Source organism: Drosophila sulfurigaster, chromosome X, assembly GCF_023558435.1.
Source record: "Drosophila sulfurigaster albostrigata strain 15112-1811.04 chromosome X, ASM2355843v2, whole genome shotgun sequence".
Taxonomy (NCBI): Eukaryota; Metazoa; Arthropoda; class Insecta; order Diptera; family Drosophilidae; genus Drosophila; species Drosophila sulfurigaster.
In genome coordinates, this window is record NC_084885.1 from 28568081 (window position 1) to 28588086 (window position 20006).

The 20006-nt window shown below is 37.0% G+C and overlaps 1 protein-coding gene across 1 annotated transcript; it reads left to right on the forward strand.

Moving 5' to 3' along the window:
* The first annotated feature begins 14030 nt into the window (after positions 1-14030).
* LOC133847231 (branched-chain-amino-acid aminotransferase, cytosolic) lies at positions 14031-19425 on the forward strand. The gene is made up of 6 exons (XM_062282133.1): positions 14031-14462; positions 17024-17440; positions 17614-17844; positions 17913-18219; positions 18281-18435; positions 18498-19425. Exons 1-6 carry the CDS (start codon positions 14433-14435, stop codon positions 18684-18686), a joined length of 1329 nt encoding a protein of 442 aa, XP_062138117.1. The 5' UTR covers positions 14031-14432; the 3' UTR covers positions 18687-19425.
* The last annotated feature ends 581 nt before the right edge of the window (positions 19426-20006 follow it).

Sequence of the window (20006 nt, forward strand, 5' to 3'; positions counted from 1 at the left end):
TATTATCATATTATTTTTTTTTTTGGGGTTTGTGCACTTATTCTTGTTGCTGGAAAGGAACTGTTTACGAACAAATGTTCGACTGTCTTCATAATTATTGCTCATAATTATGCAGTGAACTTCCTGGAATATTGTCTTTAAATTTGGTGGCTCTAACTTCAATAAGCGCTGAGATCTAGCTGTTTAGATGAGCGGACGGACGGACAGACGGAGAAGGCTGAAGCTTCACTGCAATATTTAACAGAATCACATATGCCAGAGTGAAGCACTAACTTTTTAACTCGTTGAGGTCTTTGTAGACAGACTTGTCAATATAAAAAACAGAAATATTGTCAACAAAATTCGCGGCACCAACTTCTATAATCACTCAGAGCAGAGAGAGACAGTCATCACAGTTAATCCAGAAGTATATTACAATATAAACTTGATGAAGTAGCTTTCTTTTGGGGTACCAAAGCTCTAGGCATGTTCCACTTAGTTACCGATCAGAAAGCTTAAAGCTCACCAATGTCGATCGATGCTGACGCTATCTATGTCCGTGTAGGAAATACTGCGACTGATCTGTCTTAAGTATGTAGTATGTGAATGACAATGAAGGCGCAATGACGCATGTGAATGATGATGAATGCGCACGCTTACGCTGGCCCAGTGATAAGACAAAATACCGACTCTGATAAGTGATAACACATAGTCTATGTCTTCTCTCTAGGCAACAGCGAGCATTGAAGATTGCTCCAAGTGATAAAGGAGGCACAGCAACACGCCACAAATTGCCACGCCCAGCCCAGCCCAATGCGAACCGTTGCTACCTACAAATAATTCATTTGAAAATTTTTGCCGCAGTTAATTATAAATCAGAGAACCCATCCAATGTTGATAAGAGCACAAACACTGATAACAGTTTCATAAATCACAAAAATAGTTCTCTTTATAGCCTAGCTGTATACTATATAGAATTGTTGTTATGTGCTCTTCATTTCATATCCATTAATGAAACGACTATCTGTATTTGTGGGGGGTATGACTAAAAAGGAACTCTTATCGCATCCACTTTCAATTTGCCACTTTATGTGCTTGACATTGATAATGAAATGCCCAAAAACAAAAATTAAGAAATAATACTAATCAAATGAGATGGCTCTAAGCGGGAGTACTCGAATGCCAAACACCCTGAAGATTCAATATACTTCAATTTATAAACAGGGTCTGAAAAGCCGACCTTACTGTTTTTATGATATTTTGACATCATCTATAAAGACTACCATGAAGAAAAGAATTCATGTGTTTAACATATTGGAAAATAGCTTTTTATCTCTGTAACATTTGGCTAAAGTAAAATACTTAGTATTTTAAAGATACAGGGTCTTGAAAGTGGAATTCAAGAATCTATTTAAATAAGCAGCATTTAATGTCGACCTTGATAGCGACTGAGATAATGAAATGTTTGTGCAAATCGAGTCTCTGGAACAGTTTCGCTAAACTCAGCCCAGCAACAGGTGCTCCAAGTCGTGAATACATCTCAAGTATTTGTATATTCAGTTTTTGCAGCAGCCAATTTCAATATGTATCTATACTATATACCAAAAGATCTCGACTCGGTTGTCTGTCGATGAGTTGCGCATTTTGATTTGATTTTGTTTTCGGGTTTTTTTTTGTTTCTTTCGTTTTTTGCATACCAAAAAGCAGGACGGAGCCATTCCAGCGAAAAAATTCGAAAAACCGGTTTACGTGAGATTAATTTCCTTTTCTTAAGTTATTTTCGGGGCAGTTGGAAGAGGAAGAGAAGAACTCGAAATCGGCTAGCAACCAAAACTTGATTGTTTGTTTGAAGCAGACACATATGTTAGATAAAACAAAAATTCAAATACAAAATTCAGAAAGTTAATCAACATTCGATTAGTTGAGTTTCTGTTTTGCAAATTTCAAACGGTTGACTTTAACCGATACAAAAACCGATTGCATTAAGTGTCAGCGTAACCGCAAACTGTCATAATGTATTTATAGCAAAGATTATCAATTGCATTTAATTTGTTTTTCTTTCTTAAAACGTAACAATTTAGCGTATCAAATTTGATTTATTATAAATATTTTCTTCAAACAAACAAAGGATCGCATCGCATCGAATCAAATCGATACGTGCGAATCGTATCGGAAATGGGCCAACCACAGATATTTATGTGTAACGCGATAACATTATCGAATATTTTTGTGCCACAAGGTTGTTGCCAATGCTGTAATTCTAACCTATAAAAATTAAAAAACAAGCCAACTTGTTTTCGCGCACACCGTAATTGACGTGCGGTTTATTGTTGTCTTCGCCATTGACCGATCGCCTCGCGCAAAAAAAAAAATGAAATAAATGCGTTTATTTACAAGATGCCAGACCCCCCGCAGCAATTCACCTCCAACACCCCACCTTCTCCTTCACTCGTGAACGTAACGAGGGCGCGCTCACTCAAAGTGCGCGCGGATTGGCCAATTTTCTGGGCTCGTCTGTTGTGCCTCTCACAGTGTGATAAAATACATGCATACATACAAATATCTCAATATATCAGAATAAAGAAAACACGTTAAGCGCAAAGAGCGCGGATCGCGCGACAAGTACGGCGGAGCAGGAGGGGAACAGCATGCAAAGAGCGCAACATACGCGAAAAAATACTATTGTAAAGAGCTAAGACGTCGGCAAAAAAAAGAGCGCAGCAATTTACAGCTGAAAACAAGTATCGATGTACACAAAGACACGAGCATACATAAATACACACATACATACATACATACTATGCATGCCAGAATATGAGCAGCATTTAAATTGGACACTTGCTCGTATGTCTGTATGTGTGTTTGTATCGTATGCGCGGTGTCTGTAGCTGTTTGTGACTGATTTACTTTGTTGGTCTAGCAGATTTTTGTGGAACTGTTTCTAGGGCTGTGGTGCCACGCGCAATACTACAACGTCTGTGTGTATGTTGTATGTGTGTGTGTGTGTGTGTGTAAAAAATGAAACCAAGCAAAACAAACAGGTCTCAACTGTAATATACCTGAACTAGGCGCCAATTATCGCATCGATATCGCATAATTGAACGATATTTGTCAACATTCGATACAACAGCTGCACATTGACGTCATGCAAATTGATCGTGTCCTGCCACCCAAGACTTATCGATATAATATATGCATATCAAAAGCATGGCGTCGAAAACAGTTATTTTCTCTGCGTGTGGTGATTGTCGTTTGTGATTTTGTTGTCGCGCAAATAAGTTTAATTTATTCAAGCTGGCTACAATTGCAAAAGTTAATGAGAATATGCTTAAAGCGTAAATCGTTTGTCAACATAATTATTAAGTTCGCTGCTGAGTGTGCAACTTATTGCTGTCACAATTCAGTTTGGTAAGTCTTTTTCTCCTTTTTCTTTTTCTACACTCCTCACAAATATACCCATCTCGTCTGCGCATGTGTGTGTGTGTGAGTGTGCTCAACGTATAGTGAAGTAAAAGCTTGTCTAAGTAAATAAACAAGTGAGTGACATGCGGAGCTTGCCGAGAGCCACACGTGTCGCCAAAGTTTACTTTGCAAGTGGAGACCTCATCGAATTACTTGCACACATGCATATTCAGCTTATGTGTCTGTGTGTTAGTTATCTCAGATTATGCAACTTATTTGCATACATATTAGTTAGTATATTTGGCATTCTACACGTGATTTAAACGCGAGTCCATTAAAATAGGCATTATAAGATCATAAAATTGTCTCGAAAGAGGATCATAAAAACCGGTTCTTTAGATAAAACTGTGAGAAACGACACAGCAGATATTTCTATTATCAAAAAACATACTCCCGCACATCCCCCCGATGGCAGGTGCAGGGCAGGGTTAATGATTTGGCCGATGTTGTCGTTGCCATTAACCTTGAATGTGCTGCAAAAAATAAGAAATGGGGAATTTCTAAGAAAGCGCAGAAAAAAATAAACACGCTACGTTGGAGAAGAGTCGAGTAGTTTTTGTTGGGAATGCGAAAAAAATATCAATTAGAGAGATAGTCGGGACAGCTGGTAAACAGAACGCGCAGCAGAAGTTCTTTATCTTATGATCTATTTTTGAATGCCAAAGCCAAAACTCGACAGTGAACATGAAAAAACGAAACGACGGCCTTGAGAGCACTCTTTTTTAGAAGAAAAAAACCGAACCGAGAAAGCAAAACGGCACGAAATACATCTACATCTATATCTATTGGAAAAAGAGGAAAGAATTATCGGCGAAATTTATGTAGCGCGTAAGCAAATAAATCACATAGCGCCCACAATTTTTAGGTATCATTAAAACGCCAGACAAATACGAGTATATAACATTATATATACAAATATGTTGGATGATATTGAAATTTGCATTGGATTCCTGATTTAATATGCTATTAATGTCAATTTTATGCGAGTTCGATTATTGACGTGCATTGATATGATATAGTACCATATAATAATGTTTCAGTATTCGATTTTGTTCACTTCACTTCAAAATAGTGATATACTGTATATATATGTAGTATTTTGGAAGAAGTAGTCAATAATCATAGTGTGATAATAATACTGAATGCCTTTTTGACAATTTAATTGGTCTAATCTTTTTTGTCGATGTCTCGATATTGATATGCTATCGATTTAATAATGTATCGATTTATAAAAGAGTTTATTAGTTTATGGTAATTACTAAAGCCCATATGCTCGACTAGACAAGATGAACACGACAAATATACATACATACATATGATAATAAACCGTCTGAGATAATAATGTCAAACGTTGAGCATTTAATTGCTTTTCATCCAGACAGGATGGGGACAAGTCTGATCCCATATCATTAGAGCCGAATTTATTAGTCATTTGTTAGCAAAAGTTTGCGAATTTGCAAAGAGTTGCGTTTCCAGTTAGAATACATATCTAGTATATATCTTTGCTGATCTTCTCGATTCTCTGTATTATAATGACTTGCCAAACGGTTATCGCTGACTGAGACTGATCAGTCTTAACGTCATGAGCTACCGCATTGCCATAGTCATTGTCAGGCGCTATGTCTCTGATAAAAAATTAAAAGTAACAACAAAAACAAACTCCATACTATCCGATCGCGATCATGTGCTCTGAGTTACTGTCGAAAGTTATTTACTTATCTTTTTCTCTATTTATATTTCCTTTCTTGCTTGTCGTTTGCTTTTTCTTTTTCTATTTTTTTTTTATCTCTTGCCTGCTTTATCTGCACTTGATGAACGGCCGCATCTATTTGCGCAATAAATATCGGTTTACCTAAGCCCGGAAACTTCTAAGTACCCAACATGAGTGCTGTTGTTGATATATCATTATTATTATTATTATTATTATTATGAAGTATTTTATTCCTCTCTTTACTTAAGTTTTGGCAGCGTCAGGCGATGTTCGGGGCCAGCGAATAAATGCTAAAAGAATGCGCAAACAAACGTGGCTAAAAGATTCTCAAATACAAACTCACACACACACATTCTGACTGATCTTTATGTGGGGGGTGTGTGCTGCGTTGCGTTGTTCGCTTTTTTTTGTATCTCTTTTTTTGGACCTCCTTTGACGTAAATGCTATATAAAAAAAACAGCAGCAGCAGCGGTAGAAGAAAGCAAAAGTTTTTGTTTTTACCAAAGATTGTACAATAATCGGATCGAAAAGATCGCATGAAGAACCGCGTGATCGTATGCTAAAAGCGTGTACAGTTTAAGTGGAAAAGAGTTGAGACTATTTTCCAAAAATATAGTTTTAAATAAGATGGAATTCGACTTCTTAACGCTATGATTGAAAAAGACTTAAAAGTTGAGCAGGTTCTTTAGCTGCAATTATGTTTTGAAAGTTTTCTTAATAATTAATTTTAAGAATTTTCATTATTCCTTTTGTAGCCGATAGTTTGGCTATCTCACGCAGCCATCGCTAGTGAAATGCTTCAAACGTTCAACGGAATACTTTAATATCTATGGATAAGTTAAATGCAAATGAATACTTAAGTCTACAAGCTAACTTAATAATTAATGATTACTGTTAATTGTGGTAAATTCAATAGTCTCAACAATATTTATACACATTTGTCACAAAGACTTTGATTACATCGTTTCGATCGAAACCCTTTGGCCCCACATTGAAATGAATGAAATGCATTCGCAAATAGCAAGAAAAGCACAGCAAAGCGGTCTCTATATTATTCTAGACGTCACCTCGACATAGTTGGCAGCTTATGTGAATAAGTGTAAGTGCGTAACACTTCATTCCGAATGCTATTCCGTTTCCAATAACGCATGTTGATCAACGATCGATCGACTTGTGGATCATACGTTTCGACTTTTCCTTATTTAGCATGTTTACGTCACTGGGGAATTCTTCCAGTTCGATTTGTAAATGAACTCTTAAAGTTTATGTAGATCCCTATTCCGGGGGAATCATAAATGATATCATAAGATCATCAGATTCGCAAACAATAATAACATGACTTGGGGAAAAAGCAAAATAACAACATGATAAATTTGCTTTTACGACTTTACAATAATATTTACACTACAAGCAGCAACAACAACAACAACGACAAAAAGAAATTACATAGAACAAATAGTTAATATTATACTTATATCAGGATGAGTCGCATTGGGCGTGAAATGTGCTCAGATAGCGAGGGTAATGAGGATGGGAATGGGAATGGGAATGGGAATGGGAAGGGGTTTGGTCAGAAGAATTGTTCGCTGACAGCTCGATGACGCGCTTCGGTTATCAAGGTGAAGACAAGCAAAACAAAATACAATAACAATAACAATAATAGCAGCAACAGCATGCTCAACAACAACAACAACGTCGAGTAGCTAGAAATATTCTCATATTGCGCATACGACGCGTGTGCTGCGTCGCATATAATAAAATCACTGGCAGCAGCAGCAACAAAAAAAAAAGTGGGCCCGTTGCTAGTGAACGCGCCTCCAAACGCACACACCCACAGCCTCACACACACACTCACACACACAGTCATTGACAAATGTTGTTTGTTATAAGTTGATCGGTTGATTGAATATAGTGCGAAACCACAGCTTCGATTGGCATCAAACTAAGAATAACTATTTAACCAAAGTGATGAAATTCATATGCGAGGGTTGTCCCAATGCTAACTGCTATGTTTGATTAAACATTGTTATGAAATTTTGTAGCTACTGAAGTTGTTTTGCATGGCTTTTCTAGAAATTTCCTCTACAACAACTCGATCCAGTTGCCGATGGCTTCATTCAAACCAGTTTCTATATAGAAAACATTTATGACTCGTTGTAGTGTCTGAAACCAATCAATTTCGCAGCTATGCTACGCTTTAACTAGGGCAAGCTGTTGACTGTTGACAAGAGAAAAGCATAATATATACGCTTATATACTACAATTTTGAAATTCCCGTTGAATAGCTCTTTAAAAACTTTTGAGGGTGAATCAAAGAATTAAAATATGTAATGAAGAAATCTTCCATTTGTCATGCCACTAAGTTTCTTCACATTTGATCAAGTCCTGTTTTGGCAGCTGCGCAGAATTTAGACAAACTTTATCCACGAAATTATCAATAATTGAGCTATCAAAATCATCATCAAATTAAAGAAGAATAATTTTGAAAAATCAGTAATGCAATTTGCATGCAATTTTATTGTCAATTTAGCTGTGATCAACTCCTCTTCGAGTTCACATCGTTAAGATATCGATAAAGTGTATTCGATATTTCTACGATTGTGTTCGATAGTAAGCGAGTTGCTTTTTAAGGGTTTTTACATGAGGGAAAATAAAATATTTGAACTGAATTGAAAAAAAAAGTATAGCATTAAAAGAAAAATACTTTTATTGAAGGAATAATATGAGTCAATATCATGATCAATATCCTGTTAGCATAGCTTTGTATTTTTAGGGCCGTTGACTTTTCGTGCAGCCCTCATTCATATGCAATTGTGTAATTTGATAGGCGCTAGTTCATAAATTCGCACCGAGATACAGGCGAGTGAGTTACTTTGGTATATGACAGTCATTTATCAACTTGTTTTTGCCATATGATAAACAACACAACCACAGCCACATCACAACAACAGCAACAGCAGCAACAACAACAATTGTCCATGTCAACGACAATAACAGAACGCATACTTAGTATACGCTGGTATATCGGACAATATAGCATACCTCGAGTATATATACATATGCATGTATGTCACATACATATATCCAATTCAAGTAGCTCGTTTATTTTGGTGCTTTGCACTTGAAGTGCGTAGGCACTTAAAAAAGAACTCAAGAAATACTCGAAATACACATATATACTATATACTAATTTTAGTATTTTATTTGCACAATATTCTGTTGTTTACCTATTGCAATTCTTCTCTTTTCTTTTCTTGCTGTCTGTTTTCTTCTCTTTTTTGTGCATTCACATCTTTTCAGCCTGTTGATTGTTGTGTTTACCTAATAAGTTCCAGAACCTTGATTTGATTTAATTGAATTACTCAGCAGTTCAAAGCTTGCCTGCAGTATTTTTATAGTGTTGTTATGCTATTTAAAAAAAAAAACACAACTATAAAACTCCGGGTTTCCTAGCTGTCAAGTTGTCATGTTATCGATAGCAAAGGAATTCAATTCAATAACTTTGAATGGTTCGTAGTAAGTCTGAGAATTGTTTTCACTTATCTTGAGCAGGAAATGAACCCTTTAAAGCTAGGTAATTTATTGGGCGAACCAAAAGTTCAGTATCATTTTGGATTTTCGTCAATAATATTGTTCTATTTTATATAAGTCATAAGTGGATTTTCATCTATTATTTTAATAGAGCAAGGAAATATTCAATAAGTTTAGCTCTATTTTGTTCAAGGCATAAGTGGTAAAAATAATTGATAATATTTTACCCATTTCTTTTAATTTGTAATACTACACATACTATGTTAAACAAGTAAGAAAGTTACAGTCGAGTGTGCTCGACTGTGAGGTACCCGCTACCCATTTTTTAATAAAGGCCAAATATTGCGGTGTTATTTTCAAAATATACCGAAAATACTAAAAATATACCAAATGGTATGTTTGGTATATCGATATAGTACACCATTCAAAATATACCATAGACGGCACAATATACCGGATTGTCGGCCAAAGCAACTAAGACCCCCCCAGTAAGTAGGCGTTTTTGCCCATACAAAAGTATTTCTTTAATAACTTCCACAATTTTTATCTGATCTCAACAAAATCAGGATCAGGAATCATAACTACTATAGTAATTATTGTATATACCAAAATTCGCAACTCTAGCTTTAAAATTAGGCTTGTTATTCGATTTTTTTTTATTTGCGGGGGCGGAAGTGGGCGTGGCAAAAATTTCAAACAAACTTGATCTGCGTGCAAACATAAATGCTGTTGGAAAAAATTATAGCTCTATCTCTTATAGTCTCTGAGATCCAGTGTTTCATACGGACGGACGGACAGACACACAGAAGGACAGATCGTCTTGGCTGTTGACGCTGATCAAGAATATAATACCCTTCTATCCTATGGGTAGCGGGTATAAAAGGAATAAAACGATAAATCTTTTTTTACTCGACATGCAGGAAATCCCAGAACCAATCTGAAAACACTCTATATCTTGTACTTCAGAAGTTGCCTTTGGTTGTTGATGCTGAATCGTACAACTTAAGATCAATCCTTTTACATAATCTTAACTTAACGAAAGCTACGTGCTCAACTGAACGAAAATAGTTGTTTATTATTTAGTATTTTTTATTTAGAATCGCTCAAATAAAAAGTAAACAAGTGAAATTGAGTTTTTGAACTTGGGATGCGAGATGTGAAGAGTTTGTTTACATTTGATTAGGCTGCTGATGATGAGTTAGTTAGTTAGTCGGTTGCTTGGGTTGATTAGGGGCACACACCTTTATTTAGTGGAAGATGAACGTGTATATAAATAATATAAGGGAGTAAATATAGAATTAACAAGCTTTAGTGATTAGGGCAGTATTATTGTTATTGTGCCTTAAGTACTTAGCTGACTTACGACTGCCTGTGGTTATCGTTAAGATTTACGACTTGTTGTTTTTAGATGCCCAAACAGGTCGCTAATCCTTGACACGCTCCACAACAACGACAACAGCACGAAGGTCACACACTGCTGACCCAGTGAAAAAAAACAAAACATTTTGCGTATTACAACATGTTCTAGGCATATCCACGGCATCCATTCATTGATGTAGTTCGTCCAGTACATTGACATTGGAAAACACCCAAACAAACAAGTATCTACTAGAGAGCGAGACAGAGTGAGAGGGCGAGAGCGAGAGAGACGCATCGCGTGATCGCCGATAAGAGACAGAGCAGTGATCAGAAGAAGGCGGGGGAAATCTGAGGAATAGTGTTTATTTATCAACTAGATCTGTGAGCTCACCAACAACGCAAAAGAGCGCAAGTCAACGAAAGAGAGAGAGAGAGAGATGGAGAGGCATGTAACGAGCGTCGTGCGTACGTAAGAGAGATAACATGTGTAAGATTGCATTTCCTTTACAACCGCGAAACTTCTTGGGAATTATTTATTTCATCATTTCCTGTTTGTCAACTAGGATGATTTTCGGTTGCATCAGCCAATCTAGTGGCGACCCAAAAGGGGATCGCAGGGTTCGGTTTCATGGAATCATGGGGCACATTGCGCATTGATTTTCCCAGCATTATATGGGAACTTTCCCCTTGGGACAATTAATTGCAAATTGCACCTAAATCTCAGCGCTCATTATTTGTGATGAGTCGTCTCTTAGCATGAAGGCATTAAGTTCAAGTTCATTTTCAATTTTCAAATGCATTTTTCACATACACGTAAATATATAATACAACCAAGAACAAGTAAGAAAGCTAGTCGAGTGTGTACGACTGTGAGATACCCGCTACTCATTTTTAATAAAAGCAAGTGGTATTATTCTTAAAATATACCAATTAATATACCGCAAAACTGAAAATATGCAGGCCATATTTACTACATTCGAAATATGCCATAATTGGTATATCGTTAAAGTACTATATTCGAAATATACCAAATATATCCAAATATACCGGATGCTTTATTTGGTATGTCGTTTAAGTCTTCATTTGAAATATACCATAGAGGACAAAATATACCATTGTCGAAATTACGCTTGTGGCAACCATTTGAAACAAACTTGATCTGCGTGCAAACATAATAAGTGTTGTTGGAAAAAAAATTATAGCTCTATCTCTTATAGTCTTTGAGATCTAGGTGTTCATACGTATGGACGGACAGACGGACCTGGCTATATCTTTTCTTTATAGCGTCGATAATGCCTCTCTCTGTCTTTTACATACATTTCCTGCCGTCTCAAAGTTATAATACCCTTCTACCTTATGGGTAACGGGTATCAAACTATTCATTATTAATCATTGAACTAACTGTTTTCTACCAAAGAGATTTCATATTAATGAAATAACTCTGGCCTATGTTTGCTCCTTCGAAATTTCCCAACTCAGCAGCTCTTTTTTTTATAATTTTCTATGCCAGATTTGATCTCATTCATATATTGTGGAACGTACCTCGCGACTCGTTATCAGCGGGGAAATTCAACCATATATGTTACAAGAAACCAAAACAAAATACTCATATTGACGCAAGGAAAAAACAACAAAATGTGCACATCATGTTGTCCAGGTGACAGATAACGCAAAAGCAGCAGTAGCGAAAAAAAACAAAAATCTAGAAACTGTTCTTTTCCATTTCCCATTTCAAATGCGATAAACACACCACAAAAAAAAGAAGATGAAAATATTTAAAGAAACACAAAAACAAACAAATAGAAGTGCCGTTCCCTGCTTCTTCTGCAGGTAGAAACTTGGCTAAAAAACAGAAAAACAAAAACAAATTAAGCAGAATTGAAGAAGTGAAGAACACGTGTGCGTCAGAGAGTCAACTCGCTGTTTTTTCCGCAAATGCGTTTCGGCATATGGCGCAATTTCAATGCCAACAATTCATAATGATGACATCTAATTTACTTCTTCGGCTTTTCACTAGACAAATAATAATAATACTAATACGAAATAGTAGAACATCTGCACAAGAAGAAGTAGAAAAGTTCTTAAAAATAACAAAAGTTCTTCCAATATATTTGTGCTTGAAAATCATTCTTAAATTTCAAATTGAATCCTTTTTGTTTTCTATTCTTCAACATGTAGTTTTTTATGATGTTGATGTTCTACACCAATCAACAGATTGGACTCCATAATATAGGACGCAGAACGTCTCAAGCAAAAGCTGCTCGCTAATCATCTATCTATCAGTAATCACAAATTATGACTTAAACAATGATTCATCATTTATTCTAAATCCCTTTCAGTTAGTCACAAGTTTTTGCATTTGCTCGCATAAATAATATTAATTTCATTTATTTATTTTATTGATTTCCAACGACGATATTCCCAAGATATCTATTCGAACCAAGAAGCGTTGTGTTTGCACTTTAGGCCTACACACACCACTTACAGTTGCTCTCTAATGGAAAAGTACACACAGAGCAATCGCGCAACCTGAACAAAGAACCAGAATTTTACGCGTAAAGCCCAAAAAAATAAGTAGTATACAAAATATTCAGCAAAAAAAAAAAACCGCTCCAGTCGACGCGCCAAGTAATATTTTTAAAAAAGCAGAGAGCAAAAAATTTAACCGAAACGAAGCAAATAATTGTCTGAAATTGTTTTCGGTTTTTTTTGCAAACCAATCGAAAAAGACACAACCAAAAAAAAAGGAAAACAAAAATAAAAAGTGATCAAGTTAAAGATACTCTGTAGTAAACAATTAAAAAATTTCTAGTTGGATGCTAAAGCGTAAACAAAGAATTATTAGCAGTCTTATAAATTTGAATCTACGAAACATATTTTCAAAATTATCTTAAGATTGTGAAGTCCAGTAAATATTCAAAATATTCGCGGAAATTAATGAGAAACACTTTAGAAGCAAAAAAATTTGTAAAGAAAGTCATTAAAACGATAAGAAGAAGCCAATTTGTGGGAAAACGAAAAAAAAAGAAATATATTTAAAAAAAAATACAGAAACAATGAAATTTGTAAAGAAAATCTTCTAGAAAAAGATCCTAAGCTTAAAAATATATAATAAAAAAATACTGTAGAAAGAAAAAAGTCGTAAAACGATTACAAGAAATTATTTTGTAGAAAAAGATCCTGAGTTTAAAAATACATATTTAAAAAAGAAATAATACTAATTGCAAACAATGAATTTAAGAAGGTGTTTTAAACCATTCTTAGTAAAAATTTTGTATGAGTTGTTCACATTTTGTGCAGATGCCTTCAAATAATAATTGAATAAACGTCTATAAAATTAAGACATAGGAGGCATTCCCATATTTGTTTTCTATATTGTATACTAATCTAGTACACACATTTTGAGCAGTCGATTATTACGGGGTATGAGAAGTTCGTTGACGGCAAGAAAGTTTGTTGTTGGCTTGTGTCGCGTCTCGGGCTCGGGCTCGGGTGCTTTTTGGTCGTCGATCGGTTCGTCGGGTCAGCCAAAAAGTTGCCTCCAAATAAGTATGCGGTCGGTAGGCGCGCTTAGCCAACGCACCAGCCCCGGTGCGGCCCCAGCACCTGTCTCCCTGCCTGCCTCCCTGATGTCTTGTCTCCCTTTTCGCGCAGCATTAAACGAAGCGAAGTCAAGTGTTGTCTCCTCGCTTACGTCTTTGGTCGCGCTCTTAAAATGGCCGAACGATCCGATTCGAACCGAACGCATTGAAAACGTTACGCTCGCGCCACCTTCGCTTTGTTCGTGTTCCCGTTCCCGTTCCGATCGTTCGTCGTTGACTTCGTCAATTGCCGACTGCCGTTGACGTTGACGTTAATGTCGCGTCGTCACAGCGAGCGCTTCTCTGGCTATACATAGGGGCGCGCATTGCGGCAGGAGCTCAGTTCTTGCAGAGACTCTGTGCTGTCCAGACGTTCGTGTGACTACGACTAAAATAAAGCAAAGCGAAGCAGCAACAACCAAAGACCGACCCCATCTCAATATTTGAGCATAAAATATATCAATATCGTATTCTTTTTTTTTTGTATATTGCGTCTTTTATATGCTCCCTGATTCGCACCAAGTTGAAAACATTTTTTGGTGAAAAGTGCAAAATAACAAATACGTGCCAAATCTAGAAACAATATAAATATACATATATATTTTTTTTGTAAACTTGTCTTCTTGTTGTTGTTGCAACGACATAAACAATTCGCGCCGTGTGTGTGTTTAGAGAAGCGCGCGTGTAACTCTGTGAGAGTGCGAGAGTGTGTGTGCCGGAAAAGTTCTCAACACTTTTCCTTTCACTTTGTCTTATTTTTTTTTAATCGTTGCGCGCACGCTAGCGTGATTTATTTACCTACGTCAAGATGACCACCAAAATGGCAATTAATGCTAAGGTAAGTGAAGCCAAGCTAGCTTAATTATTGTCATCCACTTTCCAAATTGAGAAAAAACCCAAAATTAGCGACTGTTATCAGTCAACAATGCAACAGTTGGTTCAACACAGAAAAGCCAGCGAAAATAAAACAACACTATTGATAATAATATAATGAATACGAAGGCAACAACAAGACTGTTGTAAAAGTAAATATTGAAATGAATTTAAGCTAAAACAAAAAAGTTGAGAAACAAAAGAAATCTGCTTGCGAATCATCGAGTTAGCAACAAGCGAAAAAAAACATGAATTTTTGACAAAAGCCAAACAATAAACAAGCTGGGTTTATCAGTAAACAGTCTTATATTTTGCTAGCTTTATTTCTTCCAAGTTTTGTTTTGAACAAATGCTGGAATTTCTGCTAGCCACATTTCTTGAAGTTTTGTGTTGAGAAATTCTGGAATTTCTGAATAAACTAATATAATTACAAGTACATATCAAATTTGCCAGTTGTGGCATAAATAGTTGCCAAGATCGCGCAAGTGGGACGCTTTTTTGGTGATAGCAAACACAGAAAGTATTTTTTTTTTTTATAGAGTACAATTTTATAAATAGTTTTTTTGGTGTGTTCAGTCGGTGACATGTGCTCGTGTCGAGTTTATTTATAAATGTTTAGACAACAAGCAAGCAAGTTGTTTATTGCAGTCTGGACGCTTATCGTGAGGATTTGCTTAACGATAAGGGAATCGGGAGAATTGGGAACTCGTGCCTCTAGGCCTATTGATAGCTCCATGTGTATGTGCTTTGAAGAAAAGTGACGTCGCAGACATACCGGCTCCGTCTCTGGGGTCACAAATCATGATGTCTAGAGTTTGTGCTTGAACTAGTTTTCGTATTCAATTCGTTATTCATTTTATTTATTTTTTTCGTCTTTCGAATATTCGTGGCTGATGCAATGTGTGTCTTGAGTTTCTCAGTTATTTCATTTTCAACTTGTTTTTTTTATTTAGTTTTGAATTTTTTGGTTTCGGTTTTCCGGCATGAAGACACTGCGCACAATAATTTCATCATCATATTCAGAATGCCATAGACTTGATTGAAAATTCCGCTGATCAAGTGTTTTTGATAGACTCTTTGATTAGCGCATTTCGAATTAAATAATTGCTACCTAGTTCACAAGTCTATACTAAAAAATTGACCTCTTGCGTCTGAATGTAAATTAGTTTATGATGACGACGCTATTTTCAACCCGACGAGGGGAATAACTCAATTCCATGTGCATGTAAACAGTCTACAAACGTCAACGTTGATGGCCCTTGAATACTCGACATAGAAATAGTATTCCTAGAAGGTGTGAAAATAGTGAAGAAATTGCGAAACATTGTGTCGAACACAACAACATGGAACAACATGTTTGTTTATCTTTCCAAGTGTTGATCTAGAATTCCCTTCATTGTTTAGTTGTATTTATAACAATTAAAAGAGGAGTAATTAAATTTGCAGTTCGTTCTTCAACTATTGAATTCATAACATTTACATTTTGCAGTTCAATCTCTCATCTAATACTGTCTTATCACAGCTGATTAAAGCTCGAAAATATGTGTGAATTGATCCCACAAATTAGATGCTAATATGTGGAATTATTTACCTTTGTGGACTTTATGTAATTGGGCATTAACACCTGTCATTTGAACTGCATAAAGTCAGCTTGTGGCCTACATTAGCTTACATTTCTGCATTGGATAATGGGATAGGGGTAAGAAATCGAGGAACCTGAAGAATGAAAAGCGAAGAGCTCGGAGGCGTCTGTTTATTAGCGCATAGACAACGCGTCAGGTGCGCGAGTTCTAAGCAGAGGTTGTTGAACGACGTCGCACAAACGAAATCCGAATCGGAATTGGATCTATATACTATACGTATATATAAATGATATACCGCGCGTTGTAAACGGCGCACGCTGAAGTCTTCGATTTGTCGGTTTCGGTTTCGCCTTCGTCTTCGTCTTGTTTGCTAAATGCAAATGAGACTGAGACTGAGACTTACAGTTCAGTTGGGAGTTCGCTTGCCTTTTTGGGGCCACAACGAATACTCGATTCACATGCAACACAAATTCTTTGATATACATATATTGTTTTTCTTTCGGCTCTAAGTCAATTTGCATACAAGTGAATGGGAATGTTAATTGGTTAGCTTAAAAGTGAACCAACGAATTACAAGAAGAAAAAAAAATCAAAACAACAAGTGCCTATCAATTGAAATTGTTTGTGCCAGACTTGATTATGTGTATTTTTACAGATTTGTTGTTGTGTTTCTGGCTTAGAAACACGGCAGATAGATTAGAAAAGTTGTCTGGCTCCTCGACCTGTTCCGGCTGCTAGTTTATAACGAAAATTAAAGCATACTGTTGTGCTGTATTCAGAATTAAGCATTAAAGTATGCAATAGTTTTTATACTTGGGTTTATTTTTGTTGTACGTAAAAGTATGTTGAGTTTTTCCTTAAATTTGAACTTATAGAATTTGATATTAGTGTTCTATATTTTGTGTGAAGCCATTCTAACATGATTACTCCTCTTGCCTTGCAGGATATTTTCCGCAACCAGCATCGTTTGATACGCTTCATCGAGCAGTCGATTCGTTTGTGCAGCAACCAATCCCTCAAGACTGCCCAGCAGCAACAGCAGAAGGCATCCACGCCCGACTTTGAGATTACCGCATCGGTCAACACACAATACACACACGCACCGGAGCCCATCAAGCATGACAAGGATCTGGGACACATGTTCAAGGCATCACAGATGGCCGTCCGCTTGGCCACACCGCAACAGCTGCAACCGAAACCCGACAACGATGAGGAACTTGGCTTTGGCAAACTGTTCACGGATCACATGCTCAAGATCTACTATCACAAAAGCTTGGGCGGATGGCAGAAACCAGAGATTACGCCCCTCGAGAACCTGGTCATGCATCCGGCTGCCAAAGTGCTTCACTATGCCGTCGAGGTGAGTGCGTCAGTGCGTCAGAAGCCACACGTGTGTGTCTTCCCTCTGCCTATCATCATCAATGATCAATTGGATCATGCTCGTCATCATCATTCGCATCATTATTCGCTTCATCATCATCTGATCTGATTAGCGCTGTTCCTTATCGAGACTGTTGTTGCCTGTCGTTGCAGCTGTTTGAGGGCATGAAAGCTTATCGCGGTGTCGATGGCAAAATCCGCATCTTCCGACCGGACATGAACATGAACCGCATGAATCTGGCCGCCCAGCGTTCCGGTCTGCCCACCTTTGAGGGCAAGGAATTCGTACAATGTCTCTCCCGTCTGCTCTCCATCGACTCCGAGTGGGTGCCACACACAGAAGCCGCCAGCCTTTACATTCGTCCCACCTTGATTGGCATTGATGTGAGTGAAAATATCTCCATTCTTCCAAGACCTTTACTAATCTGTTCTGTTTTGTTTTTTTTTTACAGCCCACGTTGGGTGTTGCCTCCTCAGACTCGGCGCTACTCTACTCCATACTCAGCCCAGTGGGCAGTTACTTTAAGACTGGCAGCAATGGCGCCGTCTCCCTGCTTGCCGATCCCTCCTACACTCGCGCCTGGCCCGGCGGCGTTGGCAATCGCAAAATGGGCTCCAACTATGCACCCACCATCAATGTACAAAAGGAGGCCGCAGCTCGTGGCCTGCAACAGGTGCTCTGGCTTTATGGCGAGGATCACCAGCTCACCGAAGTGGGCACCATGAACATATTCATGTTCTACGTCAACGATCAAGGAGGTAAGATGTTGCTTAACTCCCTACATTTCAACATTTTTACTCACATCTGTTTAATTTACAGAACAAGAACTGATTACACCACCGCTGAATGGTCTCATTCTGCCGGGCATCACTCGCGACTCCATTCTGGCCATGACTCGCCAATGGGGCAAATTCAAGGTGCGCGAAGGCACCTTCACCATGCCCATGGTCTCTGAGCTGCTCAACCAAGGACGCGTAAGTTGTTGAAGCACTTGATTATTTTACATGAAACTAATTTCCGTTTACATTTCTTGCAGTTATTGGAGCTGTTCGGCACTGGCACCGCCTGTGTGGTTAGTCCCATCAATCGCATCAACTACTTGGGACAGGATCTGTATATTCCCACCATGGAGCAGGAGAAGCCGGTGCATGAACTGATTCGCGAAACGTTGACCGACATTCAGTACGGCAAAGTGGATCATCCCTGGTCGGTGGTCATTGACTAAGCATCCAACTTGTGCCGCACTTGTGTATTAGTAGGTTATAGTTTTTAGAGAAGAGGAATGGAATTTTTGGAAGTCAGAAGTGGAAGCATTGAGAGGAGAGTTTCTGGGTTGAAAAATGTGCTCGAATTTTTTGTTTGTTGCATTTAAATGAATGTTTGCACAACATTCGAACTATACGTAAAACACACATATACTAAAAGCTATATATATTTATGTATAGAGCTGCTTACCTAATTAGCTATAAGTTAAGGGCCGGGCTTTGCACCCATGCTATATAGTTACTATATACATTTACCTATCTATATACGATATATCATATATCAATCTAATTTCTATTTATTTATATTTGATGTTTTTTTTTTGAATATCACTTTTTTTATTGTTTCGTTTCGTTTTTGATTTATGAGAAATTTACTTAATTCAATTCAAATCAGATCAGAGACGTGGATTTCATAAAATTTATGAATAACTTTTGCACGCTTTTACTTCCAATTAGCAAAACGACAAATATTGAAACAACAACAAAATCTATCAAACAAAATTCTTTAAAGAAAACCTAAAAATAATTTAATTGCTAACCAAAGTCTTAAGTTCAGGAACTGCCCAAGCAAGAGCAGATCTAAAAATCAAAAACAACAAAAAAATTTAAAAACAATCAAAAAAATTACAAAAAAAAAACAAACGCACACACAAAACAAAAATAATTTTGGAAACGTACCGGAGGCAAATGCATTTATTAGTCAGTAAGTTGCCAGAGTCGAGTCCAAGTTAACAAAAATTTGCTAAGACACATTTCTGGAATATTTGTTTTTTCATGAATGTTTGTTGGAGGTAAAAGTAGCCAGGAGAGCTGCAGAGCAAGCTGTGACTAAACTATTGTGTATGTATGTACATAGATGTTAGACAAATTATGAATTATGTATGTATACGATCATTAAATTTAATTATATAATTGAAGTGAATTGAAGAAATAAAAACAAATACGCCCAAAGCGACAAAAACAAAAGCATTTCGTATTCTTAATGTTTGCAAACTTTATAATAAATAATAGATCGATCATTACAATCTCTTTAGAACGCACAGATATTCAATTCAAACAGCTTTCGTCAGAGGTCACTTAAAAAAATGGAATGCAGTTTGAATTGTGATGCCTGAAATACTTCGGAATATTATGAGAGAAAAAATAAACTGCAAAAAATGTCAGCCTAAAAGTATGCAACGAAATATTAAGCACAAACAGTCGCTCTAAAACTGTTCAAGATGCCAAGCAGCTTCTGTCAGCAAGCAGCAAAGTTGATCGCACCCTGAAAGTATGCCACA